The sequence below is a fragment of the Sander vitreus genome, chromosome 11 (assembly GCF_031162955.1).
Source record: "Sander vitreus isolate 19-12246 chromosome 11, sanVit1, whole genome shotgun sequence".
In the NCBI taxonomy this organism is placed as follows: domain Eukaryota; kingdom Metazoa; phylum Chordata; class Actinopteri; order Perciformes; family Percidae; genus Sander; species Sander vitreus.
In genome coordinates this window covers 23,438,039-23,459,796 of record NC_135865.1, presented here as the reverse complement: position 1 = coordinate 23,459,796, position 21,758 = coordinate 23,438,039, and the positions used below count along the sequence as shown (strand labels likewise).

The window sequence follows — 21,758 nt, the reverse complement described above, 5'->3', positions numbered from 1 at the left end:
CTTCCTGTAGTAATTTAGCTGTCACTCCTCCCCCGCTTCTCCAAACCAATAACTTAAATGTTCTGTACAGCAATCAGATGAAATAAGTCATCGTGCATCTCTGTCTGCTGCAAAGCGAACTGGGCCTGTTTTGTGAAGGAAAGGGGATAAAAACCATGTTTCTTTTTTCATCTCAGTCGTGAGCGGTCCTGTGAGATCAGCGTTGCATGTGGGTGTTAAAGCCAGGAATGCGTAGAATTGCAGTCTTGCTGTGCACAGTTTTGCTCTGCATCCCAGTTGTGAAATCAGTCAATCCGAAAAATAGCTGCAAGCTTTCAGGTTTTGAGCATCGCACTTTCATCTCTGCTCCCCTGCTTCCATCCCAGGTAAAGCCCTCCCTCACGGCAGAGGCAAACCAGAGCTCCACTGTGTTTACCCCAAAACATACAAACAGGCTCATTGTTACAAGGTCTCTCGTCATGTCTATGCTTCACTGGAACAGATTGAACACTGCGGTGAAGTCACTGAACAGGGTGTGAAAATGAAGAGCTACACGACTAAAATGAATTTAGATGGATGTACACTGTCTGCTGTGTTTGTTCCCCTGTACTTCTAACTTTTCTGAGGACCTATTCAAGATACAGACTGAAAACCTTACAGAATAAAATAACCCATCTCTGACACAATGTCAAGAACATCTTTACATTATTGCCTTTATAAAACTAGGTACTAAGGTAGTGTGAGATGAGATTTAGGCACACACGTTTCCATTATGGTATACCCCATGTGCATCTAATCAATTCCCTTTACATTTCAAGAAGCAATGTGCTTGAAGCAATATATCATATGCAATGAAATCCGTTTCATTCATTGCTGGCACCAAAGGAAACAATTGAGGAAAAAAAGGCAATTTAATGCAGCCGTTTTCTTCTCTCCAGCAGAAGATTTAAGACCCAGTGGAGTGTTTTTTGGGCGGGTCACTTGGCTTTAAATTGAACCTCAATTTTCTTTTTTTCCCTCTTCGGTATTCATCACCCACATACATATTTATACTTTTCTCACAAACATACCACACGCATCTCTCTTCCATGTCTCAGCTTTTTGACGTCTTCATCAGGCTGCTGATGGTCAACGGCAGCTGACAAGATCAAACCGGGTGCTGTTAGATGGGTTAGTGAAACAACCACCCAGTTTGGACTCTCACTGACATGTTGCACCTATAATTTTCACTGGTTTCAAGATGACCACAGAGAGGCCACCATCACTGTGAATTTTGTTTTATTTTCCTTTTGGCACTGAGACAGATAATCATGATTCAGTCAGCCAATTCACAGACTATTATGTTGATAGATTATTGTTTGGTGTCTAGAATAAACCACGGTCATTACAGCAGAGACAGGGGAGTGACAGGAAAAACTAAAGATGTCCCTATTATGCGTTTTTGATCGAAGTCCTTTTAATATTGGGTATCTGCCGGTACAGAGTCAGATCCAATACGTATATTTACCTAAATGATACAGCTGCCCAGTGCACATTCAAGCTACAACCTAAAAAATTAGATAAGATGGAGCTCTTGAAATTACTTTTTGTGCCAAAGATGCCCAGCACATACAGTAAAATAAATAATATATACATAGCAGCATAGGCAAAGTTAATAACAAAGTGAAATAACAGGGCTACTCTAGCCTACGAACTGGCACACTTTATTTTTCAAAAGTGGTTTTATAAAAATTCTGGAGGTCTTGGTTTCAAACTATTAAATTGTTGAATGAAAATGTAACTGGGAGAATGCAACGCCTAAAACTCATGACGTGATGAGCGAGATTGTTTTACTAGAGATCACTTATCAATTTGTTGGTGTTGTGGGAACCAGAACCCATGACAAACAATCCCTGCATCTTGGAACCATTCGTGCAATATTTATCTGGGGTTAACCAACTTCTTACTTTTTACATAATTAATAGAATGGCGTTGACTCGAAAGGTAGCCTACATCATGTACTACTGAATCCCCTTTCCCAAAACAAAGCTGCCAAAAGCCCTGAAATAGCCTACCTATACCAGGTTTTCTATAGGTTATAATACATTGGTTGTAGGCGTATGTGGGCGTTTTTACATGCAGTGAACCTTGCAGCAAGTTAGCAATTAAGACTTGTTATCAAGCTAATACTTTTTGTTAAATAAACTAAATTGTAAATCCTCACATTCAAAAAGCTAGAACCAGCCAGTGTTCTTGCTTTTGCTTGATACATGATTTAAAGGATTGATAATCGATATTGTTGTTGATTCATTTTCTGTCACTCGAGTAATTCTTTTAGCACTGCTGGACAGATCGTCAGAAATTAAGAGGGGCAAAGGGCAAAAATGCCCTTAGAAATTTAAGAATGCTCCTAAAAAAATGTCATGGCGGGGCAAACATGTCCCAAAATTGGCTTCAGGAATATACTTCATAAAACGTTTAGTTAGTAACTTACTTACAGCTCCTCAGCGAAGCAGATAGTCACATCCTCAGGTCCAGCAACATCCAATGAGGTGGAGACACAGGTGGACGGTCTGGAGCCCTGAGTGTGGTAAAGTTGAAGTTAGTATCAGAAGCCTAGTAGCCATTAATTTAAAAACAGTATACAACATATCTCGTCATTAACTGTAACATATTAATACAGTTAAAATATAGCAAATATACTCACCCAGAACATCGGAGTTACTTTCCCACATGATTCGGTCTTTCCCCTTCCCAGCTAACGGTAATCAATGACACTGACCTTAGCTAACGCCAATTAGCTAACTTCAACTAGCATGCATCGCTGTTTTGCATACATTGGTGTTTTCTTTCAATTAAACTAAACTACAGACAAACAATTGCCAAACAAAGTTCTCTTCTAAGATTTACAAGGCAGTAGCCTACATTAATACAGCTTTTAGCTTAACCACAATACATTAATTAGTTCACTTTGAACTTAATGTTTTATTTTTCTCGCCATTTCCTCAGTCTACTGTTCTCTGTAGTCCCACCCCACAAAAGCAATAGGTCATAATTGTAATTACCGATTGGCTAACAGGCAAGATTGACAGCTGGGTAGCCGGGTTGAGTCAGTGGTAGAGCTGGCGCACATGTACTGAGAGGAGGTTTAAGACTCGACGCAGAAGTCGAGGGTTCGAATCCGACCTGCGATTTCCTGCATGTCTTCCCCCTTTCTCAACTAGCTGTCCTGTCAAAAATTTTTAAAAGGCGGAAAAGCCCCCCCCCCCCCCAAAAAAAAAAAAAAATTGACAGCTGGGTAACCAATGATACAGAGGTATGAGATGAGAGGTTCACAAGTTCATAATGTTCACAACTGTGTGTAAAAACGTGTGCAAAAGTTATTATACAAACTGTTTATTGAGTTAGTCATTCACAAATACACATTTGGAAACATGTTAGATAACGTGGCAATAGTTTTAATTAAATTTCGGCAACCAATGTGGGGATGATATCTGTGCTTTTTACTCTCATCTGACAAGATGATGTTCATGAATTCCTCCCCTTTGTGTAAACCTTTGGTGTCCAGAGATGGGGGTCAAGACTTGCGCCCCTTCTTTTTTAGTAATTTCCTGTTAAAATTGTATTTGTTAGCTTGTCTAGCACTGTCAGGACACTCTAATTCTAAAGCTGAAATATTTTTTACAAAGACTTGGATTGTGTTCTGATTATAAAAAGTGAATTAAGCTAACGTGGTAACGTTGAGCCTTCGTGGTGGTTCAATGCTGCTTCCACAGGCTGTGCTACTAAGGCATACCGTCTAAATGACCATTTAAATGAAACATCACTCAACAGTCTGCCCTAAAACTAAAGCACCTACACTTACCTTTGATGAAGAGGAAGGGCAGGGGAAACAAATGATGTTTCAAGTGGGCGAAACAGCTGCATATCATGACAGAGGAGCTCAGAGGAGCCCGCAGAGGGCCCAGACTCCTTTTGAAAAGCCCATCTACATTAGATGAGGATGGCGTCTGTAGGGGAGGTGAGCTGTGATTTAAATAGGCAGCCTGCCGGATCAAAGCCTGTCACGCTGTTCTTCTGGCTACAGCCTTTCCACTTGCATGGTTATCATAATTGCTCTTGCTCAGAGGACATGCTGTTTCCGTCAGGGCCACGTCCTCCTGCATTAGAGCTGAAGAGTCTCAGCCAAGCAGAACCTGGCTTTGCAGGTAGAGGCTTTTTTCTTTCCCTCCTCAGAACATCTCAGGAAGTTTGACACAGTTAGTTTTAGGAATAACAAGAGGCTACTTCATCAGCGACAGCCTCATGGCTTATCAGCTTTAGTCAGCCTTGACCATCTAACATGTTTTCATTGACCTTTGTAGTCACATTTTACTTACTCTTCTTAAAATTAAACTCAACCCAGGATCTATCTACTGAATCTACCATTGACAGTATGTTCTTAACAAACAGTTGTTCCCCCAGTATGACTAAATATTGCTTCTGTGTTGCACTATTGGCCTTTACAAAACAATAAAGATTAATTAATTTAGCCATATCTTGTTGATCTTGGTGACTGTATTTTAGACTGTATAGTTTCAGTGGATTCAGTGGTTCAATTCTTCAACAATAAAAGAAATCCATAGTAACTGAATCCAAGCTGAGTGAAAACAGCTGTGATCTTCCATGAAGGGGCAAACTTCAAACTTTTTAAAGTCACCTTTTAAGCCCCGAGGAGATAGCCTACATGCTTGATATTCTGAAAATTTGGAGTGGACGTAAAATACTTAAAATAATACATGGCAAGGGTTTATAAACAATTTAACAGGACGCATAAGAAACCAGAAAGCACAGATTTGGTGATTTGCAAGTCGAAATACATGAAGCTATCTGTGATTTTTAGATGTCCAGGTCACATATACTGCATCTGATGTTTCAACAGCATTTAAAATGTGCATTTCGGTGTGAAACAGAGTCAACTAGTCATCAAAATACAGTAATTAAAAAAACTGTTGAAACATGATAATCCACCAAATCCAAATATTTTCACCTTTCAACCATATTTAGCCAAGTTTTAACAAAGATACCTAGATATCTTTTGACCTGCAAATGACCATTCTAACACATTCAAATTATCACAGGAACTGCAGGAATCTATATGACATATTTATTCTCCTTAAAAGGGCACTCTCTATTTGAAACTACGAAAATGCAGGTTACCGTGCTCACTAATTTATAACAGTAGTTAAACTGTTAATTATAAATGCAGTATTCTGATATAATGAGCCTTCACACCTGTTGTCATGCACATGTGAGAATGCTTAGCTTTCTGCTTTTATGTGTATCGTGTGCAGGCACTTAACTGATGCTTTCATACAGAGCAACTTGCAATTAATGAGCATGAGTGAGTTTTATATGCTCCTTGAGACACACGGCTGTCACACAATAACTGTCACAGCCCATAAACCTGTGACCAAAACGCTCTGTAAGCACTAAATCAGCTCACTGTGTGCCCTCAGGCATGTGTGTCTTCCTTACATCTCCCATAAGTCTATCTCTTGGTTTTTTTATTAATACTGGTGGAGCATTTTTTACCTTAATAGGCCTATATGTTGTGTTTTCCCACAGGGGTGGCCAAATGCCTCAAATTCACCAGTGATGAATTGGCAAATTAGTGACCAGCTGTCAAATGCCGGTAGCTTGGGCTTTTGCAGCCCATCGCTTCTAATCAGGAGCACCTAGCCCTTTATAATATGTGGAAGATAAAGTAACTAGCACTGTGATAGCAGTGCTGCTAAATGAGCCATTTGAAAGCACGGCTCATTTTTCATAATCCTGAAAAAGTCAATTAAGGGACATGTGGAGCTCAGGGAGGCCCAAGGAGACATTGAGTTGCAACGCTAGAAAAGAGACACAAGTGAGTTTTAGCCACAAGAGGAAGAAAAACAGGCAGTGTCTCAACGGAGACACACAACAGGGAAATGTTACAAGGCTGCATATAACAGGAGAACACAAAATATGGGGTATAAAAACGTCAGTCGCAGTGACAGCGACACCAGCTTTTGTCAGCCAGCCAGCTGCTTTCATAGCATTGACACAAACAACAAAAGCCAAAATACCAAATTGCTTGTGGGTAAAAGAAAACTATTGTTTCAGTGTGTGGCTCCATCATCTCCCCAGAGAGTTACAATACCACGTCCCACCCTGAAAACAAACCAGAGGAAGACATTGGAATTGAACTCCTTGTGAAAAGCTGTTAATAAACAGTTAGTGCTGTGTCTGTGAACAGTGGGACATGTATGCATCATTACCTTATCTGTCTCTGACAAAAAAACACACAGCCACCTCTTTTGTCCTGTGCTTGTCAGAGAAGGTTGAATGTATTTGCTTACACTGAGGCTGCATAACAAGAAAAGTGTTTTCTCTTTAATACAACCCCTCTGTGTGAATAAAACAGCTCCTCTTGTTTGTAGTAACTTCCACATCAGATACAAGTGGACTGAATCTTTTATACTGTGGGTTAGTGCCTCCTGCAGCTTCTCGTTGTCTCTGACATGAATTTAAATCTGATTGGTTTATCCTGTGATTAAGTGAACCACATTCAAATATGTTTATGTCTTTGCATCTTGTGGTTTTCGATGGAAAAGATGGAATAAATCAACAGATGGTATATACAGTACTGTATATAGATTTAGTTGCAGAATGACAAGGTTAATTTATGAGTTTTGTTTTTGGTTATGACTTTAAATCCTCCAGGAGAGACAAATGCCACAACCATTCGGAATTCATTTTAAAGTCTAATTTAAAAACAATCGTTTTTATATAAACAGCGCCCATCATTTGGCTGACAACCATTTGAAGCAACTCAACAACCTTTCCTTGGGACCATTTCTTGGATTTCCAACACCGCAAATAAACAAACACACCCATAATTAAAAATGCATCAATTAATAACCATACTCTGTTTACTCTTTTGGCAGGTTTACATTGTTAATTTATGTGCAGGATTAGCCTTTTCCTGTTAATTTATATATTATATTTCTGATATTTTGTTTTTATCGCAGTGTACAGAGAACACAGGGGACAGAGGCTGGAAGAGAAAAGGAAAAAGCTGAAACTGTGTCAATAAACTGAAAAGCCAAAACAAAGCACGGTTCTTTTCACTGCAGGATTTGTAATGAATGCACGTGACAGCTCCTCTAAAACCAAACAGATCACTATAAACCAACAGTGGATTCATTTCACATCCCCGCAGGCCTGGTTTTCCAAATGTCATGCAATAATTTGAGGCACACCCAACCTAAAACCATCCATTCTGATCTTTTGCAGGGCCAGATTCATTTCTACCAGTTATTTTTCATGTAATTTGTGAATTTGATTCCTGACAAAAGGCTTAGGTCATGAGTTCCTGCCAGCTTAAATGGCACCAGTTCAAAGGATCATGCACAGAATAATTTTGTAGATGAAGTGAAATTACTCTCAGCATCTTTTAGTTCACACACACAGCCACTGATGCTAATTGGAAAAAGACTGAAGACTTTAACAGTCTGTTGCACGCAGACCCGCCCCAGAGACTTTTGTTTCTCGCCAGCAACAGAGCATGAGCTCATCTCCAGCTGGGACACCAGGGGGAGGGGACTATTCATGCAGGCATTTAATGGACGGTTAAATAACAGTGACATCATGCCTATAGGTCATGCATGTTCATCCTGTTTTGTGTTCCAAAAAGTGGAAAGTAGGAAACTAAGAGATTTCCAAGAATACAGGTGTCCCCTGAGAGCATTCCTGCATTGGGACAATGTGCGAGAACATTACTGTGCTGCCAAAATAACACAGCAAATGAGTTCAGGCCCCACCAGAGCATGATGTAATCTGCTCCTTAAGGAACTGTCTGTGGTCCAAATGTAAACAAAAAAAAAACACAACTCAAGAATGGAACCTTCCATCGATCTAAAATGATCTGACAGCTCTAAAATGAGACAGACCGACGTTCAATTACTTACCACTGCACTAAGTTATTCATGTTTTCTGATGTTGTTGTTTATATACTGTACTAGTAGTAGTAAAGCAAAATAGTACCGTAATTGCACTCTGTGTATGTTTTTGACACTGAAACACCTTCTATTGTGTCGGATCTGTACTAAAAAAAAAAAAAAAACACAAATGAACTCAACAGCAATCTGTGTTGTTCAGTGCACCCCAAACAGCTGTAATGTAATAACCTTCATAACCCTATTAACAACAGGAGAACAACAACAGTCTTAATCTTGGCATTTTTATTTTAATAAGGTGCTGGAAATATTCAATTGTCACATTTTTCTTTTTCCTTTCCACAAAACAAGGATTTTTATAACCCAAAGCTCGGGAAACCACAGAGTGTGTGCTGCAGGACAGAAGAACATGACCTTTAACAATATATACAGATAAAATAGTCACAGTGTGGAAGAGAGGGAGGCTGAACGCACAGCACTGGGCAATTAAGGCAACATGTCAAAAGGTAAAAGATAACCTTTTCTGTACAAGGAGAGTAAAAAAACAACAGAAAAAACACCACGAAACACATGAGAGAGGCTTCTCGAACCCCGGAGGAAAACACATTAAAACACGTCTTATAGCTGCTGTGCAAGACAAAGACACTAAGAGAAGTCATGGAAAAGTTAGACAAAAACTTTGTCCGTAAGTGACAGGTGTTTTTCATTTACAATGATGTGTTTCCTTGTGGTTGTGTCCCTCCAGATGTTGTGCTGGTTTTTTGTTACAGCTCCAGTTTAATCAGTCAAGGAATCCAAGAAAATGGCAACTTTCTTTTTTTTTCCCTTCGGGTTTTTTCGTCAGTCGACTCTCAGTTGGCGCAGACACCTGCTGGTGCTTTGGAGGAGGAGCAGCTTGGCAATTACAGCGCAGCGTAATCCTCATGTCTGAATGATAAAATAATCTCCCATAGTGTGCCTCAGCTGTGGCTGAAATCAGCACCAAACATCCTGTTTCAGTGAAACTGGGTGTGAACTGTGTTAGTGTTGAGACATTTTCAATAATTACTGGCAGGCTACTGAGGAAAACACATTTAAAAAACCTGTAAAAAGCTAATTAACATAATGGGGTTAGATTAAAAAGCAGAAACTGACACAATTACCTATTAATAGTCTGAACAACTTCTGAAATGTGAAGGTGTAACAGTTCAGATGACTCAGCTTCTTCCACGTTGTGGGGGAAAAAGTGCAGGTTTCTCCAATTCCAGCCCACGTCTCTGGCCGCCATTCAGTCGTAGATAATTTTTGCATAATATTCGTCTTGAGGGGGCGATAAAACATAATAAGTACCTGCCTCTCAATGACAGTATCACAGGTCACTTAACGGCATCAGGACAGTTAAGCTTCCCCAGCGAGTCCCATCCTGCAGTTTGGAGCAGCACTAAAACACCAGGTCCCCCGTTTAGCCCCGACTCGGCACAGCCAGGCCTGCTGATTGGCTGATGAAGCTTATGACCCTTTCATTCCACGTTAGGGGCAGACAGTTGATGCTGAACTGGACTCAGAAGCTTTGAGTCAGTGTCCAGTTACTTGAGCCACGATCAAGGAAGGTGAACAGAGTGGCCACAAGGGGGGGGCAACTTTAAATTGTACATTATCTGTAAACAACTACTAACAGTCCGTCATGCTGTGCCTGGTTAAGAAAATTAAACCGTTCACATACGTTTGTTTACATACAAACAAATAGACTGACAAATAAAAACAGTTAATGATGTGTTAAACAGTCATATGGCATTGAGTCGATCACGTATAAAGAGTAAACATTGGTGTAGAATCACTTCGTGGTTCTCGTCTGCAGCCATACAACAGCAATCCATCACCACTGTTACCAATATATACATTTACATCCTAAAATCTTCAGTTATAAAAGAGTGTGGGCTTTCCACTTTCCCTTCGTCTCCTTTTTTCTCCTCCTCTTTGTGCAAGAATAATTATTCAGTTCTTTATTGTTAAGTTGTTTTGGGGATTTGTTGTCCTCAGCAATGTCACACAGAGACAAAGACATCCAGGTAGAGGCGGTCATAAGACTCCCTGAAGAAGAGGATGAGGACCAGGCTGAAGAGACAGGAGCCGGTTAGACACCAGTTTAACCACGATAGATCTGGAAAGAAAGAAAGAAAGAAAGAAAGAAAGAAAGAAAGAAAGAAAGAAAGAAAGAAAGAAAGAGAGAGAGAGAGAGAGAGAAAGAGAGAGAGAGAGAGAGAAAGAGAGAGAGAGAGAGAGAGAGAGAGAGAGAGAGAGAGAGAGAGAGAGAGAGAGAGAGAGAGAGAGAGAGAGAGAGAGAGAGAGAGAGAGAGAGAGAGAGAGAGAGAGAGAGAGAGAAAGAAAGAAAGAGAGAAAGAAAGAAAGAAAGAAAGAGAGAAAGAAAGAAAGAAAGAAAGAGAGAAAGAAAGAAAGAGAGAGAGAGAGAGAGATGGTTGGGTTAGATTGTAAGCAGTCTGCTTCAGCTCATATCCAGAATGTGATACATTGGGTGGGCAGGCAAGTAGATGATTCACTCAAAATGACTTTTTGACCTTCCACTTTGGATACATATCTATTAACTGTGTATTTGTTTCCCTTTTTTCTCATCTTTTCCACCTTTGTCTTCCTCAAATTGTCTATTTCCTTACAAATATAAATATACAAGAAATGGCCAAAAGTACATGGACACCTCCTTTCTGGTCATCCTCTTGGCAGTCAGTATGGATGATCTGGCTTCTATACCATGATCTTGGACACCATTTCCAAGACTTATGGCTGCAAGATTATGCCTTCTCCTACAATTGCATTTATTCTCAGTTCCAGATGATTCCATTCTCCTTGCTCACACACAGAAGGTCATTGCATTTCCTCTCTGTTAGCTAGATGCTCAATTCTATTTAAATGAAAGGATGTGACCGATCCATCACAAAACAAAGGGCTCAAAGATGCGACAATCAGATGTGAAAATCAGATGCACCCTCAATGGCTCAATTACGAGATTTTACAAAACATGGCAGTGAAATCATTGTGGATGCATGCATGTACTATCACTTAGAAAAGGAGATTATACTGGCTCTGTTCTTAACAAGAACCAGAGTTGAACCCTGCCTAAGTAATAGGCAACATTATTGACCATGTATTCCTTCATAATGAAATATGAATCATCTACGTACATCCAGAAACCCTGAGTTAGTATGAAGTGACATTGAATAATTCATGAGTATCATATAGGACTAATGGCTAATCAATAGGAATTCCTGACATTCCATATAAGAAATAAGAACAGCTTCCTGAGCTGAACATAATGATTCTGAATAAGTCAATGATACTGGCAGTGTTCCCCATTACCATTGACCGACACTTGAACCTAAACATGGTTCAGAATGAGGTGTTATATTTTCTCAGCTCTGTTTAAGCTACATTAACCACAGGAGAGGTGCTCTGGCTGCCTGCAATAATGCTGAATCTGGAGGGCAGATGGGAAGTACAATGTGTCTCAACTCACAACGGCTCCACTGTGATTCCAATCACCCAGCTTTTTAATAATATCGTCAATTAGCTGCCCTGGCCTGAAAAGAGTAGCTGATCAATGCGTGAAGAGACTGGTGCTTGGACAGTACGCCGCTGCCTCTTTGTGGTAAAACGTGAGCTTTGGCAAAAATCTTTGTGTGCTCGATCCTTCGGCGCTTGCACGAGGAGAAAGAATGAGGGGTAAGAGATGTGTGAAGATGAAAGCAAAGAATAAATCGAGGCAAAAGAGAAGTGGAGAAGGGGCTTGAAAAGATGGGGGGGTTAGGGATTGGTTTGCAGTAAGGTGTTAAGACTCCTGAAGCAGCCTCATTAATCAAAAGTGTATGAGCTGGACAGCAGGAGACCCGGTGTGGAGGCGGGTTAATGGAGTTGTGTTTATCTGACCTGCCGTCTTCTCCGTGTGCGCCTGTTAAAGTCTTGTCCATTTAAAGTTGCAGGCACACAGTCTGTGTGTGTGTGTGTGTCTGTGTTTGGGGGCGCAGCCTTACATGAATGCTAATGGGGAGCTTGGTAATTGTAGTAATTCAAATCAGGTGATGTGATAAAAATAGGCAAGCAGCTCAATTGCTCCTCTGATCTCTAAGGACACTACTGAAGCCAAGTTTGGAGGGAACAGTGAAACGTTTGTCTGAACAGTACGCAGACAGGAGGGGAACTGAGGAGGAGGAGGAGGAAAGGGAATGAAGAAAGAAGATTAGAGCAAATGAGATAAAAGGAAGGAAAGAAGAGAGAAGTCACTGGTTTCTGGAGGCTCATTAGTTCAGCAGTTTGCTTTAAGGTTGATAATCAGATTTGAATGATCACTGTTTAAAGGACAGACATAGTTGAGTTGAGAGTTGTGTTGCTAAAACTAATAACTTACTATAATAGAGTGGGCAGCCACATATTCATATTGGAAACTCAGAGCACTAAAGGTGACTGGACAACTGAAGCTTAGACTAATAAAATCACTAGAATCTTTTAAATCCTTTCTCATTATTTTCCTAAACTTTTTTACTTTTGATCAATTATTTGTGTCTGTCATGCGATGATGATTAGGCTACTGATTTAATACTGATTGTTGAAGCACTTTGCAGAGTTATCTAAATGGCTGGTAATTAAGTTGCTGAAGAGGAAGGGGGTAGGGAGTTAGTAGACTTATATTTTACTGAATTTTCTTCATTCTCTGTTTTGTCCTTCCTTTCCTTCTATCTTACCTATTTTTGTTTTACCATTATTTTTTGGGCATTTTTAGGCCTTTATGTGACAGGACAGCTTAAGACAGAAGAGGGGAGAGAGAATGGGAACGGCATGCAGCAAAGGGTGCCAGGTCAGAATCGAAAACGCGGCTGCTGTGGTCGCTATGGTCAACCAGGTGAGCTACCCAGGCGCCCCATCTTAACTATTTTTTGCATAGTGGTCCTGATGGTGGCGCTATGGCAACCGCAACAAATTTTGAAAATGAATGAACAGCTTTGTAGTTTCATATGTTGTAGTCAACTATCAATCTGTAACTAAAACTTCCAAACTTCTATAGGTTATTCCAGTTGATAAGATGGTGTCTGTTGCTGTACATCATCAAAAAATGCAAACAATTAGGTAGTATTCAGATAGTAATAAAATAGTAAAGGATATAGTTATAAAAATAGAACAAGGTAGGAGTTTGCGATGATGGCGGAGAATGTCGAGCGATTCAACCTGCTAAGTAACTGAACCATTACAACTGGACATCAGCCACAAACTACAATTCAACTGAGAACCGCTGCCAGTAACTACGACGGATTCATTGTGACGAAATGATCACATTCAGAAGACGTCAGCGCAAACGTGGGACAGTTCATCATATTAACAGCCTATTACTGTAGCTGCCACCATCAGCACATTTGTGCCTCAGATAAAGACATGAAATGGACCGACAGGCATCTTGTGGCCTTAATCAGTTTTAATTGAGGTCATTTGCAACATTATAATGAATGTGGCTCAGTTCTCCGTTATGGCTGCAGGCTTTGCTTAAAGTGCTCATATTATGCTTTTTGGCTTTTCCCCTTTTCTTTATTGTGTTATATATCTGTTTTGTGCATGTAATCGGTTTACAAAGTGAAAAAGCCCAAAGTCCACCCCAAAGGGACTTACCATCTCCAACAGAAAACACTGTTCACAAACTGCTCCAAACAGCTCTATTGTAGTCCAGCCTTTACTTCCGTGACGAACATGCGTCACTTTGTAACACACGTTATAATGCTCGCCTAGCTGCTAGCGTGGCACGCCCTCATACTCTTTTGACTGGCTTGTAGTCCTTACCTAGCTACTGCGCATGTGCAACTTCCAACAAAGATGGTACAGAAGTGAGATGTCTCACTCTGTAGCTAAAACAGAGAGCTCAACACACCGGGTGAAAAGAGGAGCTGCAGCAATGTGCAGTACAACAAAAAGATGACGTTTTTTGAAAATTAAACCATGTAAACCTATTCTGATATAACCTCTAAATACAATTATGAACCTGAAAATTAGCATAATATGAGCACTTCAAGAGAACTGGGGATACATAGATGAGCTTTGTGTAAAGAACGAGATCATTCATCATCCTGCATGCGGAATATTATCAACCTACAGTATAGAAGCCAGATCATCCATACTGACTGCCAAAGTATGCGTGTACTCTTCTCAATCATGATTCAAATCTGTCTCAAAAACAAAAAAAGTCTTAAAAGGCTTATATTCTCTCAGGAGTAACTGAGCTCAACAAAGAAAGGCTGTTTTATTATTTTAAACACCTCCACAGTCATTACGGTGGGTTGAAAAAGTTAGTCTGTAAAAGGCATTTTCACTTTGACGAGAATGAAAAGTTTAGCAGAAAGGGAAAAAAAACTTCTTGGGACTAAAGAACTGCGGCAATTATTTCTCTGTGCTGAATAATCCCAAATTCCCCCTATGCAGGAGACTAACTACTCACAGCTGAACGGAAACTCAACGCTACCCCTCCCCTCCCTCCTCATCTTCTTCTTCCTCTACAAAACCTTTGAGGTTCTTTTGCTCCACAATACCTCTCTGCTGCTTTGTATTCTGCCTGACCCAAAACACACACACAGCAGATTAAATCAAAAAAAAAAAAAGAGTGACAGGCGCAGATATATTGCCTGGTGGTTTCATTCATGTTTCTGAGTCACATGGTTCAGAGACTTTGGGGCTTAAAGCAGGACACCAGAGTCAAGAGGCCATGGAGTGCTCACTGAACCAAGACCAGCCTCTCATGGATGTTAAAATGGACATGAGGTAAATTCATAAACGCCTCTCCGCTCGCAGGGAAAGGGAACCATAATTCAGAATGCATAATGAGGCAGTGGGCAGCCAAAAGGAAAACCCTAAAATGAACTGTAAACTGGAAATGAATGGAAATCTTTAAAAGGAAGGGCTGCCAATTTTCAATAGCAGAAGGTGGAAGGGTTTCGAAAAGAAGAGGCTCATGCAGAATTCATCAGTTTTGAAGTCTGCATATTATTTGCTACATCCATTACGGGACTACAGAGAGGAAATTAGAGTAATGAGAACGCCCGCTAAAATACCTCTAAAGGGAATTTACATAATAATCAAATTCATCTTTACAGGAGTGATCTCTTCAAGAGAACAGAACACAGCTGATCTCTATGCACTTTTCAGTGTTTTAACATCCAGGTTAAGAGTAGATGCAGAGTAGATGTGGGTAAAATCTGTCTTCTAACACAGTACATGTTATTTCATACCATGACAGCGATACATACACTGTCTTGAAAATAGACCATATATAATAACAGGTAATAATTATCACTGGGCGATACTGAGAAACTTAAATGTATCTTGAATAATCAATATACTGTATATTGAGTGTGAGGATTACAGCACAAAACTGGATGTTTGGGGCAGATTATTGATATTGATCTTTGAGAGTTAAATAAACATCTGACAACAATACATCAGTCGATATTCGTTATTTCAAACATAAAAACGTTGTTTGATGAATTTGGATATAAAAAAATTAAAAATACCAAAGATATGCACTAAGGGGGCAATTACACAGATGACAAATATACTTGTTGGTGCTCTGATGGACACGTAATGGTGACACAATAATAATATATTTAATGTGTAACGCACTTTATTTAAGTGCTACATAGAAATGCTAAGGAGAAAAAAGTAACAAAAAGGATCTAAAAACGGTAACGGTAATAACGGTAGCATTCCTGTACTGCATTTAAAAAATAAAATACAAATCAAGTGACATATACACAGACACATATCTATGGCGAGCTACTATTGGCTGATTGGTAAATTGACTGCACTTAAATAGCACTTTCCTACCATAACAGACAAAGCGCTTTACAATTTTGCCTCTCATTCACACACAATCGCAAACTGATGGCGACCGAGCTGCCATGCATGGCGTGTCTTGCCTGAGGACACCTCGACATGTTGACAGGAGCACCCAGTGATCAATCCACCAGCCCTGTGATTAGTGTGTTGGTTAGAAAGTAAAGTGCTACAGCTCTTCCAGGAAATTGCCGATCCTTTTGAAAAATGAAAGGTAGGAATGAATTTTTTCAAGAAGTTTATAAAATCAAATGTAATTTTTGGCTTGAAACTAAGATCCACACACAGCGTAGGGATGTTGAAAAGCGTTGTGTGCGTGTGCGTGTTCACTTGCAGCTGCTTCATCTACCCAAAGCTCTGTCTATCTACACCTGGTATATATCGCTGTCTTATCTATGATTTATCACCAGACTGACATACTACTGCTTCAGAGAATTCAAAATACAATGCTTGTCATCTGGATCACAATTTTCTAACAGTTTGAGTTGTCCCACAGCTACTGTCCTTTTTGCTGTGACAACTAAAACTAAGCTAAACTACTCCACTCAAATCCCTCCAGGTTCACTCTCAGCCCTTCGAGACTGACTAACACATTGTTGGTTTTGCTGACAATAAGAAAAATATAGACCAGATTTATCCCTAAAATATATCTTGCTATTATGATAACCAAAAGGATACTGTACCTCATATCATGATATCCATTTTACACTGCTGTATCACACCTCTCTGACAGATCTAACCTGCAAACAGTGGTTGGTTACCTGCCAATATGGCAGGAACAGTAGACTTCAACAACTTGGTACCTACAGATACTCTGTGCAGGTAGACAGTTGGTGGCAATCCACCACTGAGGTAGTTATCTGCAAGCTCACATTACAATGCCTGTAACAGTGTGAACTTTCTGACAATAAAGCTTAAATGCATCATGCTATTTAAGATGACTTCAGGGTGGGAAATAAGGAAAAGAACAGCAAAAGCCTCAATCATCTCAGCTTGATCTTCTCTCCGGCTGTCACAGGGAACTTGTCAGGATCCAGCTCAGCACATCGCACTTTACGCACACACACGTTTGTTTCACTATCTTTGGGGGGACCCGTCATTGACATAATGCATTCCCTAGCCCTTTACCCTAACCTTAACCATCACCACTAAATGCCTAACCTTAACCCACAACTAAATGTCTAACCTTACTTGTGTATACTGTATTCCCCGGTTTTTGGACCACATGAATATAGTAAAACAAGCACACACATACACACACACATTTCACTACCTTTGTGGGGACCCGTCATTGACATAATGCATTCCCTAACCCCTTACCCTAACCATCACAACTAAATGTCTAACCTTAACCCTTACCCTCACCCTAACCATAACCTAATTCTAACTCTAATCCTAAAACCAAGTCTTAACCCTCAAACAGCCCTTTAACCTTGTGGGGTCCAGCATTTTGGGCCCCACAAGTATACTGTATTCCCTGGTTTTTGGACCCCACGAATATAGTAAAACACACACACACACACACACACACACACACACAGCAGTCCATCATTCAGCACGGGAGAGAGAAGTGTCAAGCAGAGGATACATCATTGAGTGAGAGTGTATGTGTGTGTGTGTGTGTGTGTGTGTGTGTGTGTGTGTTCACTTGCAGCTGCTCTATCCACACCTGGTATATATCGCTGTCTTATCTATAATTTATCACCATACTGATGTACTGTACATTTAAAAATACATTACTTGTCATCTGGATCATCATTTTCAAATAGTTTGAGTTGTCCCTCAGCTACTGTTCCTTTTAATGTGAAAACTAAAACCATTATACCCACTGCTATTAATATATATCTCTCTCTCTCTTTTATTTATATATATATATATATATATATATATATATATATATATATATATATATATATATATATATATATATAGTTCTAATACTAGTGCACCAATCTGTCCAACAGTGTAACAAGATTTAAATATAACTCTCCTGCTTACTTTGCCTTTGACCAAACCAACAACAATCTAAATGTAAAAAAAAATATGTAAATGTACAAAACCGTATTTAATGTTGTGGTGTGGTTTGTCTTGCCAAGAAAATAAGATTTGTTACATAATTATCTGTGAAAAATGTTATAATCCTAAAATAAGATATGACTTTCTTGAATGACCATTTTGCTGTGGATTGATAGTAATGAACTGCCAAATATCTGTTCTGGCAGTTGCAGGTCACTTCTTTACAAGCCACCTTGGCAGGAAATGCCACTGCTACCACTTCTACATTCTTCCACCAAGTTTAATTAAAATCGGCCTGGTAGTTTTTTCGAAATCAAACAAAAACAAATAAACACACAAACCAAACAAAAACATAACCTCCTTGGCGAAGGTAACAATAAAATGCCAAAACAATTTATCAATTTGTTAATCAATTTGTTGGTGTTGGTCGAACAAATAAGTCATTTACTTGGGCTCGGGGAACTTTTGATGGACCTTTTTCACATTTCCTGGGTCAAATTATTAATTGAAAAAAGAATCCTTAGTTGTCGCCTTTAAATCTTCCTATTTTTATGTGTCATGTAAGTGTTTAAGACCTGCTGTTTTCGACAAGACAAGTGGGTTTTGTGCCCTGGCTGTCATGCTTGTTAGCAGGCCCTGAGGGCCTCTGGGCCCGACGGTTGTTCAGGTCAGACAATAATAACATCCACCTGCACTGGCAAGACAATCCAGAAGGCAGGCTCAAGATACAGTTGACAGGCAGGAGCTGTCAGTAGCCACACAGCAATCAGAAGGACTTGGCAGAGGAGGAGGATGAAGCTTATGAATATTATACTATATATATATATATATATATATATATATATATAATATATATATATATATATATATATATATATATATATATATATATATATATGTGCTGTGATGTAGCCAAGATTACGAGGAAGGTTAATGAAACCGAAGACAGGCTGGAGCTGGATTCATGGAGCATGGTCCTGAGTACACACCAACATACACCCATGTACACATAAAAAGCACTAGCACACACAGGCACTTACAGTACATGAATGATTGAGCTCGGTTTACTTTGGTAGAGGAGAAGCAGATGACATGCGGTCCTCTCTGCTGTGGGCCTTAATCATTATAGCAAACTTTGCCATGCAGCCAACTCAAAGATAAATCTGAGGCTAAAATACGATAGGGAGTTTTTCTTTGTGCCGATTGCGTCAATTGCATTGTAACCTCATTTTCCCGCCATCCGCCTTCTATCGGCAGCATCTGCAGGGACTTGAATTGTATTTTTGATAACAATAGAGCCTGTGGCTTTTGGGAGGTAGGAGAAACCTGGAGAGGGACAAAAAGCTTCTGCATGGAGCAAAAACTTCAGAGAGTTTAGGCTTTTTCACTGACAATAATAGGAAATACAAATAAATATCTAAGTGGTGTTACCTAACCTCATGACACTAAATAGGCACTAGTGAGAACAGAAACTGAACGAACAGATGCATTTATATTTTAAAAGAGTACTACAGCAAGAGGGATTCCGTCATATTGTTTCCCAATTTGTACACAAGAGGTATTCCTGTCTTACCTGTACAGTAAAAAGTGAGAAAGAAGAGGAGGAGACCGGTGACCAGGTTCCCCAGGAAAGTGACCACTCCACAGGTGATGCCTTCAGGGACCGGGTACACGGTCTCGATGAAGAGTTCGAAGAATATTGGCACGCTGCTGTTAATGAAAATGCCCACCAGGATGCAGGAAGTGTACAGGATGGCTGTAAAAGGGCAAAATAATAGAACAATAAGTTAGGATTCATTGTGAAATGTGACGTAATAGATCCCATCTGAGCCGATCTTTTAAAAATGGTGGCATACTGGACAAGTTTATGGAACAGTGGTGGTGATTTATGCCACCTTCCACAGCTTCCTATTGTACCATTTGTTCTCAGCAGCACAGATTTATGAAGAGCCCTTATCTTGAAAAAAACATTTCATTTAGAATGCCACCCCTTAAGGTGACAATGTACCAGAAAAAACTAAATACTGTAGGTGTACAGATGGAATACTTTGCCAGTTTGCAACCAAAACAACATGTCACATCACCCCCAACTCTACCATTGCCTTCCCCTGGTCCGCAGTGTCCCATGTTGAATTTGTCAGGTTTGAACTGTGCGTTTCTGGCTGGTGTTTAGATTCTATTCTATTTCATGTTCATGTCACGAATCTGACCATTCCGTGCAGTTTTTGGTACTTAGAGCCATGGACACATTTTGGTCGGTACCAAGAAAGCATCAAGGTTTAATACCCAGCCCTACTTTATTGAAATTCATTGAAATTTTTTCTGGTACAGGATATAAAATCCTCTATTCTAGACTCAAACAACGCAAAACAAATAGATAAAAACACATTTTAAACATGTTGATTTCGTAAAACATTAATTTCATGATTAAAAATTACTAACAATTCATAAATAAGTTACATAAATTACAGACAAGCTTTAAAATTGTACATTACACCTTTTGACAGGATAAAATGCATCCAACCTATTGTGTTGAGTTAACTGAAGGGGATGCATAACTTCTCTTTTCAGACAGGCATGTTCTAGGGTAAAGTTTTAAAGATTTACTTATAACACTTAATTTTGGAGGGACCTTCCTCAAAGTCATCTTCACTAGCAATAAGCTTGTCTTATTCGCTCCTCAGTTTTAATGTAGGAGCACTACTTGGTTGAATTGAAAAAAAAAAAAAATAATAATCCTGCACTGCAAATTTTTAATTTAAAATCATGATGTGCTGACTGTTATTCTATTTTCCACAATGAACCTTGCAGAAGTCTACTTTTGCGAAGGTTTGTGTAACAGGCTTATTGCGACAACATAAAGTCACAGACCTGCTCCACCGCCTCAACCCCCGCTGTAACCTCTGCTCCTCTGATGCAAATGTCCTCTCCCCACCACTCAGGACCACGCACCGTACCTGGGGTGACAGAGCTTTCACCATTGCAGCCCCCTCCCTCTGGAACGCCCTACCCATACACATCCGTTACTGTACTGACCTGAACACATTCAAAACACTAATCAAAACACACCTCTTCAGATTAGCTTTCCACATACAATAGTCTTACATTTTTCACCTGATAGCTACTGATTTTATTGTTTTATGTGTTGCTTTTATTACTTATCCGTATTAATGTGATATATGTGCTGGTTTTTACTGTAAAGGCAAGGCAAGGCAGCTTTATTTGTATAGCACATTTCAGCAACAGGGCAATTCAAAATGCTTTACATAAAACATTAAAGAGCAGTTAAAACGATAAAAAAATAAAAAAAATGGTACAATAGGAAAGTAAAGTGTCTTTGAGTACCATGAAAAGCACTATATAAATAAAATGTATTATTATTATTATTTCATTGTCAACTGTGTGTGTGTGTGTGTGTGTGTGTGTGTGTGTGTGTGTGTGTGTGTTCATGTCTGCAGAGCAATCAGAAAGTGTTCAGTATGTTTGGCCAGCTCAGGATCTGGTCTCAGCTGCAGTCCTTTGGCTGGGACCTAAAGTGAAATGTGTGAATGTGTATTAGAGTGGATGTGTGATGAGATTAAGCCATCACCTCTGGAGCATCACGGCACCCTCCATCTCCCTTATCATAGCAGATTGGTCCAAATGAGCTCCCCATTAGCCTGCCCGTCCCTTTAATCACAGTGCCTCTGAGGGCCCTCGCCTGCCCACCTGCCTGTGACGGGGAACCCAGAAGCCTTCTTCCCTGCTCGTCTTTATTCAACCCTAATGAAGCACTGATATCAAACACTTACGAGTGCTTCAAACCACTGCACTCTTCCTGTCATGTTATTGAATTAGGTTACCTGCCACTAATTCCCAGAGGGCAACAGGAGATCCCTTGAAGGAAGGGAACACATGGGAGCACAGCAGGAGAGGGATGAACCTTGTTGGCCTGAAGAGAATACGCTTTTTTTCTTC

At 39.8% G+C, this 21,758-nt stretch overlaps 1 protein-coding gene across 1 annotated transcript in view; it reads right to left on the bottom strand.

Moving 5' to 3' along the window:
- Window positions 1–8,191: 8,191 nt before the first annotated feature.
- Window positions 8,192–21,758, bottom strand: part of slc49a4 (solute carrier family 49 member 4) — a 49,482-nt gene continuing 35,915 nt past the window's right edge. The window contains exons 8-9 of the mRNA XM_078262416.1: window positions 19,375–19,557; window positions 8,192–10,068 (exon numbers count right to left, since the gene is read on the bottom strand). Coding sequence (XP_078118542.1) covers window positions 9,953–10,068; window positions 19,375–19,557 — 299 coding nt within the window. The 3' untranslated portion in view covers window positions 8,192–9,952. The remainder of the gene's footprint in view (window positions 10,069–19,374; window positions 19,558–21,758) is intronic.